At 40.5% G+C, this 24,924-nt stretch overlaps 1 protein-coding gene across 3 annotated transcripts in view; it reads right to left on the reverse strand.

The window, feature by feature from the left end:
- CDK14 (cyclin dependent kinase 14) overlaps positions 1-24,924 on the reverse strand; it is a 673,238-nt gene that overhangs the window by 88,771 nt on the left and 559,543 nt on the right. For all 3 annotated transcript variants that reach the window (XM_013963116.2, XM_018047444.1, XM_018047443.1), the window contains 2 exons: positions 18,017-18,156; positions 10,701-10,844 (listed from right to left, as the gene is read on the reverse strand). In XM_013963116.2, coding sequence (XP_013818570.2) covers positions 10,729-10,844; positions 18,017-18,156 — 256 coding nt within the window. In that variant the 3' untranslated portion in view covers positions 10,701-10,728. The remainder of the gene's footprint in view (positions 1-10,700; positions 10,845-18,016; positions 18,157-24,924) is intronic.

Genomic DNA, 24,924 nt, shown 5'->3' on the forward strand with positions numbered 1-24,924 from the left:
CTAGGAGGTTTTGGGATTCCTATTCATTTCAGACAGCAGTCTGAAGCTGCTTGATAAAACAAGTACTGGCTATTTCGTAACTGCCTCATAAAATGTCCCAATATTTAAGAGAAGAGAAAACTCAAGACAGAAACATTTTGAAAATATATGTTATAACCAAAATCTGGAATGCTAAGTAAATATCCTTTAGTGTGCAGCCAGAAAGACTTGCAGCTGTAGCATCTGTCGCTTAAAAAAATACAGTGAAGATCTCCATGTAAAAGATAAATAATATCGCAAAACTTTCTTATCAAAAGCAAATACATTTTCTGACACCATTTATGTAGGAAAAAGCTTTACCCTAAAGCCCATTTAATACACAATAAAAATACTGGAACCTTTAAATCTGGCATTTGGTTTGACTGCATGCTAGGCAATTTTATTTTCTGTTTTGCCACTATACTCTCTTTACAAACTGCAGATTAATTCTTCCTATAAGGACACCTTTTAATTTTAGCTTTGTTTTTTAACTATGGCTACTGGTAAGGTGTTGATTTTATGATAAAATATCAAATTATAGATTAACTACAACTAGGCAGGAATGAAACTTGGAGAGCTGTTCCTTTAAAAAAAAAGAAAGATAAAAATTTCAACACTGGGCCAAAATATGATATAGTCATATTCTAAAATATACATATATATTTTAACATGGATTAGATCTAAATCTCCCAAAGGGCAAACACACTCTTCTGTAAATGAGATTGCATGAGAATCTGGAACCCGGTTTGATTCGTGCAGCCTAGCTAACCACTGAAGATAAACACCAAGTCTGTTATAATTCCATATGCGACCGAGCTAGTCTTCCACACCAGCAGAGGAAAAAGAAAAAAAAAATCCGTCTTATTTTCTAAAGTTGCCTATCTCCATCCATTTCTATGGAATTGCCACAACTGCGCAGATAAAACATTTGAGAGTATGTCAGCTTTAATTAATGTAACATGACCTGATCATTTCCACAGTTAAGAATAAAGAAGTTTGCATTTTTTAAATCCAAAGCTCAACCTGGAGATTATGCTAAGCTGCTTCATTCATAGTCCACACTCCTCGGCTCCTGTCAGAAGGACAGCATTTGTCCCCTCTAGTGATAAACAAATTATACATGAAATCAATTCCACTTCACAATCATTTTCCCTATTGGGTATTATCTTTCCTTCTCTGCTCCCTCCAGTTAAGCCCGCATCCTGTAACTTGCTAATGAGCTGGGGGCTTTCTGTTCCAGGTGGCACCCCCTGCCTCGAAGTCATGACATTTCCCATTTCGAATGCTGCTGGCATTTTTCGACAGCTCCTGCTAACTAGCCTTTTTGACCTGCGCTAAGAGGAACTCATCTGATCGAATCCTCTAACCTGCCAATCATTCCAGCAAATGATCTTCACAGTCACTCCCAAGGCAGGAATGGAGGAAAAAAAAAAAAAAGGGAAACGCAAGTGAGAGAATGAGGGAGTCGGCAAGCGGCTGCCTCTGCAGCTACCTAATGAGAATACTTTAAGTCTCTGAGGCAGCTGAAACACTGAAAAACTGGTGGGAAAATTAGGACACAACTGAATGCCTGGCTCTGTAATTACTGATTTCTTTCCATCCTGAGATCATTTTGAGAGCAACACCTATGAGATGTGCCAATTTCTAAAGAACACAAGAACGCCCTACCTTACACTGAGAAAATAGATGTGTTTCTCCTGCCACTATCAATATGCAATTCTCATAATCCCATTCTGTCAGACAGCCTCCTTTGCAGAATTAATCATGTGCTATAAGCTCGTTAAACGTGCATCTGTAAACTAAGGACGATTATCATGTTGGCCACGGTGAAGAAAGGACCTCTTTTTTTTTCTTCCCCAGGCATATTTTAAATGTTGCCACCATTTAGGGGGGTGTTGATTTTCACATGTTTACATAAAAACAAATAGGTGTGGTGAAGGTTGGCACTGGGTTCCGGGAGGCTTTAAGACTGACAGCGTTGGATAATCTGGACATTCTTGATTTTAAAGGGAGGTAAAATAATTTTTTTTTTCTTTCCAGATTTTTCTTCCCTGTGCATAATCAGTTTATTAAGTGGGTTCCCAACCCACAGAGTAACCCAATTACTTTGGGAAAAAAGATCCACTATGTGGGTCTTTGGTAATGTATCATAATTCTAGAGATCTCGACATGAAGTAGATTTGTTGACCGAGGAATGATACAATATAATTACCTGTTATCATTATACCCTTTACTTAATAATTTAAAATAAATACTGTACATGATTTAATTGTACATGATAATCAAACATCTTTCCCCATTTATAACAATTAGGCCAACAGCCCCATTTACAGTAATTATTATATGTAATTGAGGGCATTTTACTAATTGCATTGAAAATGATAATCCAGAGCAATTAAAAATCCAAGGGCACTATACATAATGCAAACTACATTAAAAGAATGGTGATAATTTAAAGGAAAAAAATTCAGCCAAGTATGGAAGTTAACAGCACAGTATTTGACTCCATGCTTGGCATACCGGGTAGTATTTATTCTGAGATAAATTTCCATAGATGTCTCAAACTTCTGCATTGTTTTTGTTCTAGAACTTGCACACTGTCTTATCAGCTGGAGGAGTTATCCTTTGTTTAATCTATGACGTTATCCTAACAATTCTAGGACTGTTGACAAATTATTCCATTTGGCTGGGTGTACAGAGCGTACAGAGTGTATGTGTTATGTGTGTGTGTGTGTGTGTGTGTGTGTGTGTGTGTGGTAGAGGAGACAGCTATCCTAAATTCCAAAGAAGACCCGCTACATTATTCATTTGCACAGCCAATTTGATGTTCTTAAAAGCTTTATTCGTTGAAGCATCTCAGAGTTTTGCAAACATTTTGTTAAATATATTTGTAATAATTTAGCTAAAATGTTTAACTTTGTAAGACTTGAAATCCATTCAAGTTGCGGTTTTCATCGCATTGGCTATCTGTCTAGAATTTTAATGTGTCTAAGGACCGAATCCCTGGCTTTTGTCCCAGGGCCCCAGTGTCTATTCCTCCTCAATCCCACTCCCATTTCTTCCCAGACAAAGCTCGTCTAGGAGGAGTATCTCAAGAGTGGTGAGCATCTGGGGACAATGGCAATAGTTTCAAGCTTTTTTTTTTTTTTTTTTGGCCTTCCCTTCTCGGCACTGTCATTTAGACATTGTCCTCCACGCGTTCAAATGTCATCCCAGACCATCAGCCCACTTCAACTCAAACAGCCTCCTTTTATGCTCAGACACTTCTTAGAGCATCTGCAGACCACAAAGACTGTCTAGTGGGACTCGGCTGCTCTACTAGTATTAATAATACAATACAGTGCACTTAGGGCACAGACAGGTCCCTCTGTATCCCAAACTCATAAGAATCAACATTAAATGAAGGGGAAAAACAGAGCACCTGAACTGATTATAACTCCTTGTTCTATGTGACAGTTAACTTCATAATAGTTTGGCCAAGCAGTCTAATAGAGATCTTGCTAGCAGCCTTATTGCATCTTGTGCCCACTATTTATAAGAAAACTTCGCTCATATTATGCTGCTGGCTAAATAGTCCCTAAGAAATTAATTTAGGTTTTAAAAAGAACAGAAGACGCAAGTTGAAGTGCTATTCTCACCACACCCCCCCCTTACCCATCCCCCCAGTCCTCAATTTGAAAGCTCATCTGACCTGGAAACACTGAATCACAAAAACATAGTCAAGTTTTGAGCCTCCATGGGCTGGTGAACCAATTTGTGGAGCATCTGACCAGTTTCTTCTCTTTTAGCCCTTTCGCATTTAAAAACTCACAGTCAGAGAAAGGAAAGGGAAAAGCAGGAGCCAAAAACCCTGTATTTTTAATGTAAGAAATATACACTCTGAATTCTCTGTGTTTAAGAAAAACATGGAAATGCTTAGAGGTAATGGAGGATCATGTGAAGAATAACTGGTTTAGAAAAGCAATGCGGACGTGTACACATCTGCGTATCTGCGTGAGAAAGAGAGGCGAGAGAATGAATATGATACAGCAAATGGAGTAAAATGCACACATTCGGGGGAAGCGGGTGATGGGTATCAGGCATTCTTTGTACTACTACTTCCGCAACTTTTCTGTAAATCTGAAAACATGTCAATACAGAGAAAAATATATCCTTTAAAAAATGCACTCTGGATGCACGAAGCACGGTACATTAAACGTTCTTTTGAGTCTGCTTTGTGACAATCCCAGGACATAATTAAGCAGACTAGATAGTAGAGGACTTTGGTGAGCCCATTCACAAAGCTGATGGAGCGTCGGGTACAGATCAGAGGTGAGCCAAAGGGAGAGAGGAGTGGAGAGGCAGAGAAAGGAGGAGAAAAGAGAAGAGAACAGACAAGTATCTGCAGATACCCCTTAGCCTGCTATTTTGCATCAGGGTTCAGAGGAGGTAATAGGCTCCCTAGGGTAGAGGAGAAAGTAAGGAAAGAAAGGTGGAGTTGGGATGGGGAAAATAAACCACATCCCAGCCTTTTCCCAATCTAGTGTTCACAAGCGCAGTCTGCATCTGTGTGGTTCGAAGCACTATCGATTTCCTGAATAAGATTTCTTAATCTGCAGCAACGAGGAGGTAAAGACAAAAACCAGGGATTCTTTCAAATGAAACCTGAGAGGGAGACTCAGGCTTGTTTCCCCCCTGCCTGTTATTTCCACAACTATTGACACAACAGAGATACAAATGTAGTTGTTTGATAGGAAAAAAATTTGCAGAGTCATGCAGACAAGAACAGTTCTTGCAGGGGAAAAAAAAATCATAAATCTTCCTGCTACTGAAAGAAAACTAGATCCAACACTTGAATTTCTTATACTGTGATAAGTATTGCTGTTGCTGCTGCTGCTAAGTTGCTTCAGTTGTGTCAGACTCTGTGCGACCCCATAGACGGCAGCCCACCAGGCTCCCCCGTCCCTGGGATTCTCCAGGCAAGCACACTGGAGTGGGTTGCCATTTCCTTCTCCAATGCGTGAAAGGGAAAAGTGAAAGTGAAGTCCTAATGGGTGTTATCTCCTTTTGTGTCTATCGCTAAGAAAATGCAACATGGCTTAATAAGACCTTTAGTCAAAAATATCATACGCGAGACTTCCCTGGTGGTCTGGTACGTAAGAATCTGCCTTGCGATGCAGGGGACATGGGTTTGATCCCTGGCTGGGGAACTAAGATCCCGCATACCATGGAGCAACTAAACCTACGCGCCACAACTAGAGAGTCCCTGAACCACAAGGAAAAGGTCTCACACAACACGACGAAGATTCCTGCATGCCACCACTAAGACCCCATGCAGCCAAATCAGTCAATCAATTGATTAATAAGTCACACATTGAGGGCATTTTTACTCCATTAAAACTGGAGTTTCCCTCTATTTTGTTATCATTCGCTAAGTCACATCTGACTCTTTGTGACCCCGTGGACTGCAGCACGCCAGGCTTCCCTGTCCTTCACTCTCTCCTGGAGTTTGCTCAAACTTGTCTGATTTTACCCTTGATAGAGTACAGACCAGGCCAAGCGCCTTCTGGCTATACCTTTCCTAGAAGGTTCAGAGGCTGCCAAGCCCAGAGTCCTCCTCTGAGGGGCTGTTTCAGGAATGGCTGGCCACCCATCAGCTGACCGGACCCACTCAACAGCCATGCTCTCCCTCCGTGATGACGGTGACACCAAGCAGAGCGGCTCTGGAGGAGGGTTTGAATCCGAAGGAAAGAGTTCGGCAGCAGGCTACCCCAGCCACAGAGAGACAAGGAGAAGCGAGGTGTGTGAAGAAGCAGATGGGTCAGCAGAAGCCATGCGGTGCAGAGGAGATTAAAGCACCATCAGTCAATGCAGAGACACAAGAGGTCACAGGCTGGCGGAGAGCGAGGCGGCCGTTTCTCCAGGAGGGGGTTCCAGCGTTGAGAGGGTGGTTGAGTTTGATGGCAGACAAACCACAGCTCCTGTCAGATCCTGACAGACATCCCGTCTCTTGTGAGGTCTGCCCGTGCAGCTTCTCAGACTGTCCTCCTGTTCTTCCTTACTTTCCCACACAATCTCCACCGAGACCACAGTCAACCGAGGAAACCTCACCACGCTTCCTTCCCTCAGAGGATCCTCACCCACGCTTCTTCTCGGGGGCTCCTGTCCCCGACACGGAACGGGTCACCCCATCGTTCACCTCCGTCCCTCTCTATGTCACCCAACTTCTTCCTCCCTTGAGTATTTCTCTTTTTCAAACATTCTGAGCTCCTCTGAAGTCATTATGTTCTAGAACGGAAATATAATTTTACTGAGCGACTTCAGTTTAATTTCCCTGATTCCTCTTTGCAAAAGCAGGCAGGAGGCATGCCCTTCACCAGTGCTGGGCAGCAGAACCTTCTGTGATGCTGAAAAGGTCCTCTCTCTGCCCTGTCCAATACGGTGGCCCCTGGTCGTGGGTGGGTAATGGGTACTTGAAATGTGGTACTGCTTCTGGGAGTACAGAGTTGTAATTTAGTTTAATTTTAATTAAGTAAAAATAAACTTTAGATAGATAGGTGCCTAGTGGTTACCTTGTTGGACAGCACAACTTTGATTAATAAAGCACAACTTACTAATCTTCCTTTAAAAAAAAAGAAGGGAAAGGAAGGGGTAGGTTTCCCCATTTTGTCTTTATCTAGTCCTGACCCAAATAAGTTAATTACTTTACTTTATTAATGTATAATTCTTAAATATTTACTGAAGAGGTCATAAGATGTGGTTCAAAGGCTACCTGCATCAACATTCTTTGGGGTTCTAAAATGAAGATTCACATACCCCAGGAACCTAGATTTTTAAAAACTCACTAGGGAAGACATCCCTGGTAGCACCAGCGGATAAGGATCCCCCTGCTAATGCAGGGGCCACTGATCTGGGAAGATCACACACGCCACGGGGCAACGGAGCCTGTGTGCCTCAACTATGGAGCCGGTGCACCCTGAGCACCCACAGCCCATGTTCTGCAACAAGAGGAGCCCCCACAGCAACAGCCGTGCACCACAGTGAAGAGCAGCCCCCAACCACTGAGACTACAGGAAGTCCCCAAGCAGCAAGGAAGACCCAGTGCAGCCTAAAGTAAATAAACAAACAAGCAAACAAATCAGCTGGATGTTCAGACAGCGATGCCAAAGAGTCTTAAGCACCAACGCATTACATTTTGTCTGGAGTTTGGTTAAAAAAAAAAAAATCCTTGTCTTATTTAGCCAAAATTTTTGAGCAGTTTCTGTATCCTACTGTTTACCTGGCAGCCTACTTTAGGAAATTATTGCTTGATGACTGAATCAAACAGAAAAAGTCTATTACATTTTTTCTTCCATTTTCATTTCATACTTACATCACGTTGATTAGCAAAGATATATCCTAGAAGCAAGGAGAGCATCACCAAAATCTGTGTGCAGTTAATTCTTGCACCTGAACTAAATACAGCTTTTTCATGCACCAGACAGACATTTGTATATTTTTTATGAATTTAATAGGGTTTGAAGACCACTGGATTCATTGAAAAGAGATGTTCCATAATGAGCATAGACTACTTCAGGAAAATTATAAAACGTCTGTCTAAAAGATCAGAGACCATTCTTATCCCTCGTATTCGGCAAAGGGAGAACAGACAGAGTGACTATGTACGTCCTGTCTCAATTTAGAACGACTGGAAAATTGAGCTCAGCATGGGGTGTATTTGGTATTGCTGTGCACAAATATAAGTGATACTAATGGGTGTGATATTCAATATAGTTTCCAGTTTTTCCCTTGGGGAACATGTCTATGCACATTGAAGGCGCTCTCAGACTTTAAGAAAATCCTGTCCTTCCATGCAGATAAAAAGATGGGGACAACCTATGCAATCTGTGGTCTATGCACATCTTTAGAGGATAACAAACTGTAGGAGGCACAGGACTTTGAGCATCCATTGCCTCCTATCCCATTTTTAAACTTTGGGGCATGTGGTTTTCTTTTCATTTGGTTACAAGACTCTGAAGCCAAAATTGCTTTCCACTGCAAAGAAAAATGCTCCTCATTAGCTTTTCCAATAAGGCCAGTTTATGCAAATCCAGAATTATTAACTAAATGACTGAAGTGACCTTAGTATGCAAGTTTAGAAATAGTTGGGCACTGTGGTATAGGAGGAAAACTAAGGCTTGAACTCCTACCGTCCATCACTTCAAAATCAGAAGTGATACAACGCCTTTTCCATATTTATCTCTGTCTAACTCCCCAAAGAAAGGTAGTTAAAATGCTAGATTACATTCTGAGCCTCTGTGAGCCCTCAATCTCTTCCCTCTTCCTCTTTTTCCCAGTCTCTCTAAGGTTTATACAGAATTGGGACATTTCAGGAAAATTTAAGATGCCACAGCTTGCTCTAAACAATTAGTTCATCAACATCAAAATCTAGGGAAATATATATTTTCCTTACAAATATCCTTATTTATGTAGACTTTTTACTCTATAATGTCTGCTATATAGACATTGATATTCAGCTATTGATCAGAATCAGCTCCTCTATGCAGGATGTCTCAGGCCAATATAGAGGCTATGTTATTTAATCTCTAAGATAAACCCATTTGATTAATGCAAAACCTTACAAAGGCAAAAAATTAAAGTGATTTCTTTTTTTTGCTGAGAAAACTCTTAAAATCCAACTTCCATGTGGCTTTTCTGAGAAAAAAAAATTAGATGTTTCCTTAATATAATGTTGAATCAAACTGAGGCATTTGGATTTCAAAGAAAACAACAAAGACGATAATAATATTAAAGCTTTAAAAGTTGATGTGAAAAAGACAAAATTCACAGAAAACATATTTGTAGTATTATTAGATAATTCTAGAAGAGATTCTAGATATATTCTGGAATCTAGTTAAAAAAACATACTACAAAGAAAAATCATCTTTGTAATGGCTTTTGAATACCGATGACTAGTTCTGAACAGCTCTTCAAAATCCTTTTTTGCTTAGCAATTTTTGAGACCTTATGGAGAATACTTCTGTCCAGTGAGCCTGATTTAATTTATATGGAAAGGCTGACCTAAAGCACGTTCTAGCAGTTTTGACTGGCCAGGCTCAGCTCAGAGAGACCTCCAAAGGGCACAGAAAGGATACAGCCTTGAGATGGAAATTCAGGCTTGAGAGTGTGTGTGCGTGTGTGTGTGTACAAGGCAATAGCACAAATGAAGTTCACTTTATGTTTTGCCCTACTGAATTAAGGGGTTTATAAAGCCAGGGGCTCTCATTATGGTAATGCAGGTTAAATACTTTAAAAAGCATCTGCTGTAACCCTCATGAATTAAAACCATTCTCAGAACCAGCAGATAACTGGTCAAAAACGCAGCCCAACGCTTTGTCTGACCAATTGAAGAGAGACTGTATATGCTGCTGGGCAAATAAAGCTATGCTTCTTGGTAGCTTTTTATCCAATATAGAGAAATAACCAGAAGAAGGAAGAATCTTACTCTTATGAATGAAATGGCAAGTCTACTAGTAATACTTCCCGACTGGCATTTATACACCATCTTTTATCAATCTGGGAATCTACTCTCCAATCATTCATAAATCACCACCGAACTTCTGAGAGGCCAAAACTGACCCCCACATTCATTGAGAGTCCTCAAAACCTGAGTTCACTGGTATAGTCTAGTCACCCAGTAGACAATGTGGGCAATTAATGTTCTGATAGTTCAGCCTGTTAATATATTCCAAATTAAGAGTGACAGGAAGAAAGAGGAGCTCCTGCAATACTGTCTGTATCTTTGGAGTCACTGGAACATTTAGTGACTGAGCAGTGACATGAGCAAGTAACATACGGGCCAGCAAATAAAAAGCTTTCCCCACAAAAAAGCTGATTCTCTATTCATTTCAGAATTATGTTGCATTAAACAAAAAGGTATATATCAGCATAAACCTTGGAATAACCCAGACATTCCCAACTGGCAATAAAGACACAGCCTTTTCAGAGGTTGCCTATGCTTGTTTCTGTAATTCCTATGTGATAACCACTGGGACAGTCTGATGCCTAGAGATTGTCTCGCTTAGGTTCTACTTTCCATCTGCAGAATAGCAAAGGTCAAAGTCAGAAAGCAGGAAAAGAAAAGGTTCGCCATGATAAGGATTGTACCAGGGGCCACGCAGGAATCAGAAGGGAGTAAAGTGACCCAAACGGCCACTAAGCAAACCTAGGGACCCCATGTCCTTTTCAAAGGAGGTAGACAGTTTAGCTATACACACAAACTTCTGGCAGGAATGTGAGTGCAATATTGCTAGAGTTGCTGATTTTTCAAGAAAAGCCAGAAATCTAGACATTGCATAAAATTACCCAATTTTAAAATGAGAGCAACCAAGGGGAAAAAAAATTGCATGGGCCACACACAGTAAGTCTGTGACTTAGATATCCTCCAAGATTAACCATTGCTAACCTCAGTGAAGAATGTGTGAGTAGGGAAATGATTTGCTTATGACTAAAATGGTTTGCCTATGCCTATATGAATAAAATACCACTTTGGTCAGAATCCAGAAGGTGTCTAAAAATATGGAAATGACTCCAACTTGTAATGAAGGCCATAACGAACATAAAAGAGTCACTAGACAGAAAAAAATAAATCTGAAATATTTCATTTGAAAGATCGACTTGGTGTCGTTTCACAATTATTTTCCAAGTAGAGTTGATCATCCTACCTGTGCTCTCTTGAGAACGCTGTGCACATCAGTGCTTGCTATTCGATAGGCTTTTGCCATAACTACTGGTTTTCCCAAAGGTCCTCATGCTTTCTCCGGCTTCTGGTTGCAATCTTACATTGGAGACGGTAAAAATAGAAGACACTGTGGACAGAATAAAAAGTTTCCATTTATTATATTTACAATCTTCTCTTTCAAAAAGTCAGGTAGAAACGCAATGCTGGACGTCCAGTACATGAAACAAAATGTATACATTGGTCTTTGAAGCTGTCAAGCTGTCACAGCCACACACAAACACACAGATTTACACACACGTATGACAGGACAGTAGGACTGTCCCGTCCAAAGCGCAGCTCAGTTCGTCTCTCATATTTCTCTGATCTAGAACGATTAGCTCGAACTTGGAAGTGAAATATGTTGCCCTTCCTTCCTGCCGTTCTTCCATTCATTGTTTGGAGAAGCATCTATTGAGCCCCATACTGTTTTAGGCTTTCAGAATCCTGTAGTGTATAAATCAGAAGGAAAAGAAACTCTGTGTTTGTAGACTTCATTTAGGGGAAAAGATGATAAATGGGCCTTAGGAAGCATCACTATGAACAAAGCTAGTGGAGGTGATGGAATTCCACTTGAGCTATTTCAAATCCTGAAAGATGATGCTGTGAAAGTGCTGTACTCAATATGCCAGCAAATTTGGAAAACTCAGCAGTGGCCACAGGACTGGAAAAGGTCAGTTTTCATTCCAATCTCAAAGAAAGGCAATGCCAAAGAATGCTCAGACTACCGCACCATTGCACTCATCTCACACGCTAGCAAAGTAATGCTCAAAATTCCCCAAGCCAGGCTTCAGCAGTGTGTGAACCATGAACTTCCAGATGTTCAAGTCAGATTTAGAAAAGGCAGAGGAACCAGAGATCAAATTGCCAACATTCGCTAAATCATCGAAAAAGAAAGAGAGTTCCAGAAAAATATCTACTTCTGCCTTATTGACTATGCCAAAGTCTTTGATTGTATGGATCGACAACAAACTCTGGAAAATTCTTAAAGAGATGGGAATACCAGACCACCTGACCTGCCTCTTGAGAAATCTGTATGCAGGTTAGGAAGCAACACTTATAACTGGACATGGAACATCAGACTGGTTCCAAATCGGGAAAGGAGTATGTCAAGGCTGTATATTGTCACTGTCCTTATTTAACTTATATGCATCATGAGAAATGCTGGGCTGGATGAAGCACAAGCTGGAATTAAGACTGATTCCAGGGAGAAATATCAATAACCTCATGCAGATGATACTACCCTTATGGCAGAAAGTGAAGAAGAATTAAAGAACCTCTTGATGAAGGTGAAAGAGGAGAGTGAAAAAGTTGGCTTAAAACTCAACATTCAGAAAACTAAGATCATGATATCTGGTCCCATTACTTCATGGGAAATAGATGGGAAAACAGTGGAAACAGTGGCAGACTTTATTTTCCTGGGCTCCAAAATCACTGCAGATGGTGACTGCAGCCATGAAATTAAAAGACACTTGCTCCCGGGAAAAAAAGTTATGACCAACCTAGACAGCATATTCAAAAGCAGAGACATTACTTTGCCAACAAAAGTCCATCTAGTCAAAGCTATGGTTTTTCCAGTGGTCATGTATGGATGTGAGAGTTGGACTATAAAGAAAGCTGAGCGCTGAAGAATTGATGGTTTTGAACTGTGGTGTTGGAGAAGACTCTTGAGAGTTCCTTGGACTGCAGGAGATCCAACCAGTCCATCCTAAAGGAGATCAGTCCTAGGTGTTCACTGGAAGGACTCATTTGAAGCTGAAACTCCAATACTTTGGCCACCTGATGTGAAGAGCTGATTCAATGAAAAGACTCTGATGCTGGTAAAGATTGAAGGCAGGGGGAGAAGGGGACAACAGAGGCTAAAATGGTTGGATGGCATCATTGACTCAATGGACATGAGTTTGAGTAAAGTTCGGGAGTTGGCAATGGATAGGGAGGCCTGGCGTGCTACAATCCATGGGGGTCACAAGGAGTCGGACACGACTGAGTGACTGATCTGAACTGAACTGATGATAAATACTCAGACAAATAAATCAACTAGTTCTAAGTGTTATGAAGAAACAGAAAGCAGGGGCAAGAAACAGGAAGTGCTGGAGTGGAAGCAGGTCAGTGAAAGCTTCCCAGGAAAGGTACCTTTGAGCAGAGACCCAAACAAGGTGAGAGGGCAAGTCATAGAAAAATCGAGAGGAAGATCAAGGATGAACTGAAGAAAAAGCAAACATCAAAGCCTTTCTAAGGAGAAGCAGGCAAGGAAATGACAATCCACTCCAGTACTATTGCCTGGAAAATCCCATGGACAGAGGAGCTTGGTAGGCTGCAGTCCATGGGGTCGCAAAGAGTCAGACCCGACTGAACGACTTCACTACTGTAAAAATGCAGGTGAAAGACAATGGCAGGTGGCATGGGGTGGGTGATGGCAGGGGAGAAGTTAGGATGGACTACTGGTCTACTTTGAAGGTATGCTCACGGGGTCTACGGAAGAACTTGGTTTGGGTGTACCAAAAGAAGAATCAAGGGTAACTTCCAACAACTGGAAGAATGACATTGCCATTTACGAACAAAGTAAAGACTACAAAATGAGCAAGTCTGGGGGAAAAGATAAGGAGTTCAGTTTTGGTAATATGAAGCTGGAGATGCCTACTAGACATCCAAATGGAGATGTTAGGTAGGAGCTCGATATGCAGGTCTGGAATCAAGGAAGATGGGCCTGGAGATGGAAATTTGGAAGCTGTCAGTATACACAGATGATATCTAAATCATGAGATTAAATGAGATCATCTGGGCTCTTGGGAGTGTATGCAGATAGGAAGATCTGAGGATTAAGCCCCAGGGCATTCCAAGAGTGAGAGGTCTGGCAGATGAGAAAATCTGCAAAGGAGTATGAAAAGAAATGTTTAGCGGAGTGAAAGGAAAACGTCTTGTCCTAGAAACCAAGTGAAGGAAATATTCCCAGGAGGAGATGGTGGTCAATTGTGAATTACGCTGATGGGTCAAGATGAGGGCCAAACATCCATGGATAGAGCCTGAAACCGACAGCTGTGGCGTCTTGGGTGCGCAAGTTTGGAGCAAAAGGATTTAAGAGAAAATGGAAGTCTAGGAACTGGAGCAGCGAATATATTTGAGCAGGGTGAGTTTTATTTTTAAAAAGATGGCATGGAGATCCATTCATGGCCTGATGTTGTTTTAGGATAATATATAGGACACATGTAGGAACAGGTCAGAAACCCTACCAACAGAAGAGCTGGAAAGGTCCTCACGGATCACTGTGTCTCTAAACGGGAAGCCGGAAACCCACAGAGACTAAGGCGCTTGTCCAAAGTTGCCTGGCTGGTTAACAGTGGAGCTGAAGCTATAAAGCTGGAGTCCAGGCGGCCTGATTCGCAGTCCAGTGCCCCTCGTGCTGCACCAATTTGTTGGCCTTCTTTTACTGTAGATCTGAGCTTTGTGAATTAGCAAATGAATGTAATGAAATCAAGGACTCTGCGCTATGAAGTGTATTTTGTTCATTTACTTTGACAAGGGTAGTTCAGCTTCAATAATTTATGTAACTTGATAGTATACACAGGAGAATGCCCTGTGGTGTATTTGGGGAAAGTAATGAATTTCTTCTAAGTCAGCCCTCGATTTACTTCCCTGCAATTAAATCTTTGTGAAGAAGTGGGGCAAGGCTGTTGGGGTTTTGGGATAGAGGGAGAATGACAGGGTGCCACTAGAATTAGCCAGCTTTAACCGTCAGATCCCCAGGTAACTGTACCATAATTCTTGCTTGATGAATTTATAATTCCTTCTTCAGTGGCACACTAATATATTACTTCTAAATTTTGGTATTATGTAAACTGGTGAGGTTTTAAGGACTAGCACAATAAAGGTATTATATTGTTATACGTTCTTCCAAAGCAAATAACAGTCTGGCATCAGCATATAACTGCATTTTTATAAGAATTCATGGAATGACTGCAGGGCTCTGTGTAACCAAGGTTCTAATAACATTTGATTCTCATCCCGAAAGGTCTGCTACACTAAAAGTAGGCCGAGAAGGTTGGAGACCACTTTGAATTTACTTTTGTCACAATCTTCTTCTCTTCACCTGGGTTTGCTTTCTGCTTGCCTTAAGTGTTTTCTCTTTGTGGACATTCCTTTCTTTAAAAAAAAAAAAAAAGGCATGCCCTATCTTTAAGAATGTGATGCTGTGGACTTAATTGTATCCCTCCAAAATTCAAATCCTGGAGTCCCAATATGATAAGCTTTTAGAGATGAGGTCTTTGGGTAGAAATTAGGGTTAGATGCAGTCACGAGAGTGTGGCCCTTAGCATGAGATTAGTGGCTTATAAGAAAAGGAAGAGAGAGAGATGTCCTGCCATGTGATAAGGGAGGCAGCTGTCTCATCGGGGACCTTGATTTTGCAAACACCTTGATCTTGAACTTCTAGCCTTCATAAATGTGAGAAATAAATATTTATTGTTTAAGCCCCAGTCTGTGCAGCCTGAGCAGATTATATATTAAAGTGAGGTTCCTAAGACTGATCAGTCTAAACCATGACTTGGTTGCTAAGACAATCCATTTATTGGTTCTGCAGTGCTTCTTTTCAGATGGCCCTCTTTCCAAATCTCCTTGAAAAGGAGGGTATGAGGCTATGAAGATATGAGGATACTGGCACTGCTGCTGCTGCTGCCATTTGCCAGGTGGTGAACTTTTTTTACAAGACTCCACATTAACATAAAACTTAATTTTAAGAATTTCAAGAACTTCTAAATACAGTCTGCAGAATATTAACCTAGATAACAGTCACCAAAACCAGTCATTTCACCTAAAAAGAAACTAGTTCCCAAAGTCTCCAGAGCCTAGAAATTCTTTGTTTTGTAAACATGTTTACAAGGATGACCACGTTGTTCGAGATGGAAATGACTGCGGTATTTAAGACTGGGATTGTCCTTTCTTGCGACTGGATTTATGCTTCATAATGATTATCTACTAGACACAGAAATAGCATTTCTGTAACTCAAAATTGTTACCGGAGGCATTTAGCAGAATCTTGCTTGAAAAATATAATGATTTTTCATCTTTATTCTCCCCCCTTCAAAAGGTTTCACTGCCCCTGATGTTTAACGTTATGCAAAGGCGTGTTTCTGCCAATGAATATCGCCTTATGGTTATGCTCCTGCAAATAGCCTGCTGTGAGCTGATAAAGGGATTAATGCAGCCAAAATTCTTAATCTGTGAAATTACAAATTAAATTCTCATATTAAAAATACCACCCTGAGGTATTTTTTGTGGTTTTAATTCCCCTCTGGTGTTCTGCATACATTGTGCTTGTTAATGACAGGGACAAGGCTGTCTCCGTCGGCAGCCTGCTGCCGAGTGATAATGTGGAGGCATTTACTTACTGATAGAAACTGGATTTAACCACCGGCTGATAAACTAAGTGGCAAGTGGGTAATAAGTCCATATTAACAAAAAAGTACTACTACAGAATTCAGAATTCATAGACCATCAAAATCCTGGCTTAAACTCAATCATCGAGTCAGATGGGATTGAGATGTCACCAAGGAGGAGTGCTATCAAGTTACAAGTTACTCTAAAGGGGAAAACAAACCATGCGTTCGAATTCGATGAGCCATCAACTCATTAGTTTTTTTTCAGTATGGGAAGATGCGTCACCATCTTCCCATACTGATTATTTTTCTACAGGGATTTCATCTTTAATTTTTTTTTATGGGGATAGCAGTAGTAATGATCAATGGGTAGACTACTGGACAGTATGAAGTATCAGATAATATGGACTTGGAATATATAAACTACTGAAGAAGATTTCCAGTACAGGGGAGTAGTGGGTTAATACAGCTAGAGTCACTTTAGAGTTAAAAAAGGAAAAAAGTAGTTAGAATTCAATGTGAGATATCAGAAAAGATTTAGCGTAGGAACACCCTCGAGTTGTTACTTGGGATTTGGTTGCCAAATAAAAGGTTACGGTTGTCAAGGAGATTCCAGCGCTATCACTGGGGGAAGTCTAAAGTCTAAGGGAATAAAGACATAACTTTTATGTATGGTGCGTGTGTGCGTGCTAAGTTGCTTCAGGCACGTCTGACTCTTTGTGACTCTATGGACCATAGCCCTCCAGGCTCCTCTGTCCATGGGATTCTCCAGGCAAGAGTACTGGAGTGGGTTGCCCTGCCCTCCTCCAGGGGATCTTCCCGATTTAGGGACCATCGAACCTGCGTCTCTTCCATCTTCCGCACTGGCAGGCAGGTTCTTAACCACCAGTGCAACCTGGGAAGCCCATGTCCGTGGTGAGTGATGTGTATTCAAGGATTAATAACGATATTATAAATATCCATCCATATATGCAGTATATGAATTTTTAAGGCAGTAAGAAGAGCGTAGGAGAAGAAATATCTCTCACTGGCATTTGGAAAGAATGTATCACCACTGAACAAAAGTGTTCTTACTACAACAGCATTTTGCAAAATTTCACAAGAATTTTGTTTCACACTTTGGAAGAAAGATGAGATCCTCCCAGTCATAAATCCTCCCCCAAATATTTAAAATGTAATTGGAAAAGGCTGTGTAAATATGCACACTTGTAAAAACAAAACAAAAACCCACCCAGGAATGTGTTTTGTTTTAAAAGACCCAGAGAAGAACTCTGTATGAATACCAAGAGCATTTGTAGTTAAAATGAATTACATGTCTTCAGTTCTTACATGTCAATTCAGTGCATCAGCCAATTGCCAACTCTGTTCGTCAGCTCACTACATAGCAGCCCTTTTTAAGGTTATTGTTACAACCAAGACAGTCTCTGAGAATCAAACAGAAATGAATCATTTCTACTCCGTGTTCTGCAGCCAGTTAAAAAGTACTGTACGCATAAAGTACTAAATATGTAAATCATATTTTCCTTCTCCTTTATGACTGCTCAGATCATTTTTTTGGACACACACATAATCAAATACAAAGACATGCAGCTGCTGACTGCAGAGCAGAGATAGCAAAATAAGCAATCCATTTTCCTCCTGTGTCTGGTAAGCTCACAATTGAATGGCAGGATTCTACGAAATATATATGCACACTACCTCCCTGCCCCCATTCCATCGCTCTCTCTTTGTATACATACACACACACACATATACGTGCAATGCATATATTAATATAAACACACATAATATTACAGAAGCACAAATGGGAACCCCTCTACATGTATGTTACACATGGATGCTAAAATCATGCCCCGGCTTCAATCAGATGTTTCAAACTTGTCATACTCACTATCAGTCAGCTCCCATAGCCGTGGGGGTAGGTCACTAAAATACTCATGGCTCAAGGCAGCCTGAGCTGATAGTCTGTTCTTTGGGGAACACTGGAGGAGCTTGGAGGCCAGATCTTCTGCGTGATTCACGTAGCTGAGCCTGAAAACACAAGCGAAAAAGGGAGAAATCAGAACAAACAGAAAGTGCAAGTAAGACATGCTGTCGTTTAGTTGCTAAGTCATGTCTGACTCTTTGGACCCCAGAGACTGCAGCACACCAGGCTTCCCTGTTCTTCACTATCTCCTGGAGTTTGCTCAAACTTATGTCCATTGAGTCAGAGATGCCATGCAACCATCTCATCCTCTGTCTCCTGCGTCTCCTCCTGCCCTCAATCTTTCCCAGCATGAGGGTCTTTTCCAGCGAGTCGACTCTTGGCATCAGGTTGCCCAAGTATTGGAGTTTCAGCTTCAGCATTAGTCCTTCCAATGAATATTCAGGGTTGATTTCCTTTAAGATTGAGACATGAGGCTCACCTAATTTTTCTGGGCTTATTTATTCTAGGACAAGAAAACAAGTTAAATTGGCCTTTGAAAGTAAAAAGAAGCAGCCTTCACAGTAGTTCTTAAAGTATCTGTTACTCTAAACCAGGTTTTACTCTTAGTATCCTCATTGATCTAACATATTTCTACTATAAGCCGAGGGTTGATGTTTTCAATACAGAATTAGGCCCCAAGGTGGAAAATTTCAGAACACAGTTTATCAAATAGTAGCCAGAATTTGTTCAGAGAGTCTATGTACTGCATACACACCTGGATATGTTTACAAGGAAATTAATATAAAATAACCAAGAGAATTAAAATAAATCTTCTATTAAATTCTCTAGTTACTAAAGTTACTTTTCCTTGAAGAATTTACACTTTCTTACATTGAATGAAAAATTATTGGAATAAACGCCCTTTCGAATATTAACAAGCATAATATATTTTTTTAATTTTTTAATTTTTTTTTAAATTTTAAAATCTTTAATTCTTACATGCGTTCCCAAACATGAACCCCCCTCCCACCTCCCTCCCCACAACATCTCTCTGGGTCATCCCCATGCACCAGCCCCAAGCAAGCTGCACCCTATGTCAGACATGGACTGGCGATTCAATTCTTACATGACAGTATAAATGTTATAATTCCCATTCTCCCAAATCATCCCACCCTCTCCCTCTCCCTCTGAGTCCAAAAGTCTGGTATACATATCTGTGTCTTTTTTCCTGTCTTGCATACAGGGTCGTCATTGCCATCTTCCTAAATTCCATATATATGTGTTAGTATACTGTATTGGTGTTTTTCTTTCTGGCTTACTTCATTCTGTATAATTGGCTCCAGTTTCACCCATCTCATCAGAACTGATTCAAATGAATTCTTTTTAACGGCTGAGTAATACTCCATTGTGTATATGTACCACAGCTTTCTTATCCATTCATCTGCTGATGGACATCTAGGTTGTTTCCATGTCCTGGCTATTGTAAACAGTGCTGCGATGAACATTGGGGTACATGTGTCTCTTTCAATTCTGGTTTCCTCGGTGTGTATGCCCAGAAGTGGGATTGCTGGGTCATAAGGTAATTCTATTTGCAATTTTTTAAGGAATCTCCACACTGTTCTCCATAGTGGCTGTACTAGTTTGCATTCCCACCAACAGTGTAGGAGGGTTCCCTTTTCTCCACACCACACCCTAACAAGCATAATATTAATGTGCAAGTTAACAAAGGGGATGAGCTTAAACCATATGGGACTGAATCAATTCAAGTTTGACCTTTAAAACAACAATAGATAGAAAATATGTGTTTCAAGATTACCAAAAAAACAGAAGAGTAAAATTTTCCATGTGGTACAACTTTCGAATGAGTAGCAGACCACACTCTCCAGCCCAGCCTTGTTTTTCCTGGAGTCTCTTTTTCACCTCTCAGAGCAATCAAACCCTGCTCGGAGAGTTAACCTAAAAGGTGATAGTTAAACTCTTCCTAACAGTGACTACCGCTTACAAGTAGTTGAACATGTGTCAAGCACATTCTTAGGCACTTTCCACAAACTCTCATATTAACTATTTGGCAAGATAACTCTGTTTCCATCTTAACATCAGGGGGAGTGAAGTGGAAGTCAGAGAAGGTAATAACTTGCCCAATTAGCAGTTTGAAAGGATTCGAATCCATCTAGAAATAGTTGACTCTAAAGTGGTTTGTATGGACCCAAACTCTCAGATCATTGCGAAAGGCTTTTACCCACAGATTCCAGAGTTTGTGCAGTAAGATGCAGTTAAGTACAGTGGCTCTGAGACAGCCAAAAGAATGTGAAGAAAAGCTGCATTTGCTGGTGGGTAGTCTTTCAAAAGCCCTGACACTACAAAAATTGCAATTAACCAATAAACATTTTTCCTCAATGACCAAAAATTCTCTCCCTTCCCCTCCTCAAGCATCTCTTAAGGGCTGATTTAAAATTATTAATGGTGTGTGTGTGTGGGGAGGATGGATTAGGGGTGAGGAAGAGGAAAAGAGGTCATGAGTTTGGGTAGAGGAAGAGAAAAGGAGGAGAGCAACGAAAAATATTACAGTATCCAAAGATCCAGTCTAAGAGACCTTCTCTCTAAATCTTTGTAGGTACAGGTCTCACTGATGGGGGTTCAGTGTTTGGCTGTTGCCAGGGATGCTTTTAAAAAACTGATCAGTGTATTGGTTTTAAATTTCTACCTGGCAAAAAGAAACCTGTCTAAAGGAAAAGGAGGCATTCTTAAAATTCTCTGTGCTAATTTTCTCTTTCTTTTAATAGGGTCCAGGACCATCCAAGTCATTCTTTCCTCTTACTAAGACTATTTCACTAGTAAAACATTTTCATTAATATGTTGTTGTTGCTGCTGCTGCTGCTAAGTCACTTCAGTCATGTCCGACTCTGTGCGACCCCATAGACTGCAGCCCACCAGGTTCCTCGTCCTTGGGATTCTCCAGGCAAGAACACTAGAGTGGGTTGCCATTTCCTTCTCCAATGCATGACAGTGAAAAGTGAAAGTGAAGTCGCTCAGTCGTGTCCGACTCTTAGCGGCCCCATGGACTACAGCCCTACCAGGCTCCTCCGTCCTTAGGATTTTCCAGGCAAGAGTACTGGAGTGGGGCGCCATTGCCTTCTCTGCATTAATATGTTGCTAAACATCAAATGCAAACTTTGAGACAGGTAGACTTCATGGTAAAAACTTCACTTATATGGAATGTATAGTTTATGTGTAATCATGGTGAATAACATATTGGTATCAATTTTATACAGTTTTGATAAAACACAACAGAGCCAGACTGAGAGTAGATAAGAGTTTCAGGCCTGACTCTGTTATAAGAGAGATGAACCACATTACATCTGTAGTCCTTCCAGCTTCACCAGGCCATGAATCATCCTTGCAGCATGGTTTCACTATTTTGAAGAATAAGTACCTAGATTTAATGTAAATGCATAAATAATATTTAAGTATGATAAATTGATAATATTAATGATAAATATTTAGATTTAATGTATATACACCTGAATATAGGGAATTAATCAAGAAGACATTTCCCCTTCCCCAAATAGACCAAACTTGTTAATAAAGTCAATAAAACAATAAAATGCTTATTTGTGCTATTCAGTTTATGCACAAGCATTTGAATTATCGTATAAAACTTTAATTTGGAGAGTTTGCTATCTTGTATCTCTGGAACCACTTTTTGGGCTTGCGTGGTGGCTCAGTGGTAAAGAATCCTCCTGCCAACGCAGGACACGTGGGTTGGATCCCTGGACCAGGAAGACCTCACATGCCATGGAGCAGCTAAGCCGGTGTGCCACAACCACCAAGATTGTGCTCTAGAGCCCAGAAGCTGCAACTGTGGAGCCCACGAGCCACAACTGCTGAAAGCCGTGTGCCCTGGAGCTTGTGCTCTGCCAATGAGACGCCACCTCAACGAGAAGCCCAGGCCGCAGCTAGGAGCCGCCCCCGCTCGCTGCAACTAGAGAAGAGCCTGCATGGCAATGAAGACCCAGCACAGCAGAGACGCACCAGTGACCATTTCTGCTGCAGCTCGCGACATACACTGCCCACACCACAGCCTTCTCCATGACCAGAGCCCCTTTCTGAGACATGATACTTCTGGGATGTCTTATTTGGAAGTTTCATCCCAAGCAATAAGTTTACTTTATCAGGATGTTACAATGACTGCGGTTGTTTCCGGTCACCCACTGTGATGGGAGCCAAATTTTGTTTTATATATTGTCAAGTGAGGTAATTAAAAGTTTAGCTCTCTAGCACTGTTATCTCTTCCTGGTAGTATCAGTTTTTAATCCATCTATGATGACCTTCTTTATCTTTAATAAAGTTTTCTGAGCTAACATTCTTTTTTTCTTATTAATGGAATGATCTCAGCTTTTTTGTTTGTTTAGTATTTGCCTGGTAAACCTTTTGTCACCCTCTTTTATTATTTCACACCTGTAATTTTAAGGTGTCTCTCATAAACTTTTCATAGCTGGGTTTATCCAATTAAATAATCCCTGACTTCTAAGGAGAAAATTTAGTCCATTTATATGTCAGGATTACTTTACTGATATATTTGGAATTACTGCTACCATTTTAATCTTGCATCCCATTTTGTCCTGCTTTTATCTTTTCCCTCTTTCCTTACCTTCTTTGGATTGAGTTTTATTTATTTATTTTTTAATTTTTATTTTTACTTTATTTTACTTTACAATACTGTATTGGTTTTGCCATACACTGATTTGAATCCACCACGGGTGTACATGCGTGGATTGAGTTTTAAAATTCACCATTTTCCATCTTTTATTTTAGAAGTGATACATTCCATTTCCATGTGTTTACTAGTTACTCTTTCCTTTACTTTTGCATTTCAACATATTTATTTCAATGTTTAGAGTCGAGCAGTAAGTTTAATAATTTGTATTGCAACAAATTATTTTTCCAAAGAACTATACTTCCAGATGTTCAAGCTGGTTTTAGAAAAGGCAGAGGAACCAGAGATCAAATTGCCAACATCCACTGGATCATGGAAAAAGCAAAAGAGTTCCAGAAAAACATTTATTTCTGCTTTACTGACTATGCCAAAGCCTTTGACTGTGTGGATCACAATAAACTGTGGAAAGTTCTCAAAGAGATGGGAATACCAGACCACCTGACCTGCCTCTTAAGAAACCTATATGCGGGTCAGGAAGCAACAGTTAGAACTGGACATGGAACAACAGACTGGTTCCAAACAGGAAAAGGAGTACATCAAGGCTGTACATTGTCACTCTGCTTACTTAATTTATATGCAGAGTACATCATGAGAAATGCTGGGCTGGAAGAAGCACAAGCTGGAATCAAGATTGCTGGGAGAAATATCAATAACCTCAGGTATGCAGATGACACCACCTTTATGGCAGAAAGTGAAGAGGAACTAAAAAGCCTCTTGATGAAAGTAAAAGAGAGTGAAAAAGTTGGCTTAAAGCTCAACATTCAGAAAATGAAGATCATGGCATCCGGTCCCATCACTTCATGGGAAATAGATGGGGAACCAGTGGAAACAGTGTCAGACTTTATTTTGGGGGGCCCCAAAATCACTGCAGATGGTGACTGCACCATGAAATTAAAAGACACTTACTCCTCGGAAGAAAAGTTATGACCAACCTAGATAGCATGTTGAAAAGCAGAGACGTTACTTTGCCAACAAAGGTCCATCTAGTCAAGGCTATGGTTTTTCCTGTGGTCATGTATGGATGTGAGAGTTGGACTGTGAAGAAAGCTGAGCACCGAAGAATTGATGCTTTTGAACTGTGGTGTTGGAGAAGACTCTTGAGAGTCCCTCGGACTGCAAGGAGATCCAACCAGTCCATTCTAAAGGAGATCAGTCCTGGCTGTTCATTGGAAGGACCAATGCTAAAGCTGAAACTCCAGTACTTTGGCCACCTCATGCAGAGTTAACTCATTGGAAAAGACTCTGATGCTGGGAGGGATTGGGGGCAGGAGGAGAAGGGGACGACAGAGGATGAGATGGCTGGATGGCATCACTGACTTGATGGACGTGAGTCTGAGTGAACACCGGGAGTTGGTGATGGACAGGGAGGCCTGGCGTGCTGCGATTCATGGGGTCACAAAGAGTCGGACACGACTGAGCGACTGAACTGAACTGAACTGATAATCATACAACCCAGAGAGTATACACATGATTGAACTAACATCCATATATAGCACCATTTTACCAATTACATAAGCAGACAAAATATCAAGTGTACAAATATTAAGTTATATACCTCAACAGGAATATAAAATGTTAGACATCTGCTCAATTTGTCAGCAGAAACAAATTTCTCTTTTTGTAAAAAAGACAGAAGCAAAAAAATTTACACTCTCTAATAACAATTGTAGGCAAATAATTTCCAATATATACTGGAAAAAATTAAAGGATTTTCAGAATTTTTGATTTAGAATTATTTTAGCTAAAACAAGAGATGATGTCTACCTTAAAAAAACTACTGGCTAAACTAATGGGCATATTCCATATGTCCTACACGAGACAAAAACAGTGTTTTGCCAAAAATACTTAATAAAAATATTTAACTCCTAGTTAAGACTTAACTCCTAGTCTGTTTCTAGGCCTTCTCTTTTAAGTTGCAGCCTGAAGTGCAAACATTAAATTAATTTTAAGACATTTTTGTCTGGAGACATTAAAATATGTACTTCTATACAATGTGGACTTTACATGAACTTTACAACCAGAGATTTGTGACTTTAAAAATGGAGCTTTGCATAACAACATGAAATGAAATTTACAGAAAGACATTAAAACCCTGATGATGGGAAAGATTGAAGGCAAAAGGGGAAGGGGGTAGACAGAAGATGAGATGGTTAGACAGCATTACTGACTCAAAGGA

The sequence above is a fragment of the Capra hircus genome, chromosome 4 (assembly GCF_001704415.2).
Source record: "Capra hircus breed San Clemente chromosome 4, ASM170441v1, whole genome shotgun sequence".
In the NCBI taxonomy this organism is placed as follows: Eukaryota; Metazoa; Chordata; class Mammalia; order Artiodactyla; family Bovidae; genus Capra; species Capra hircus.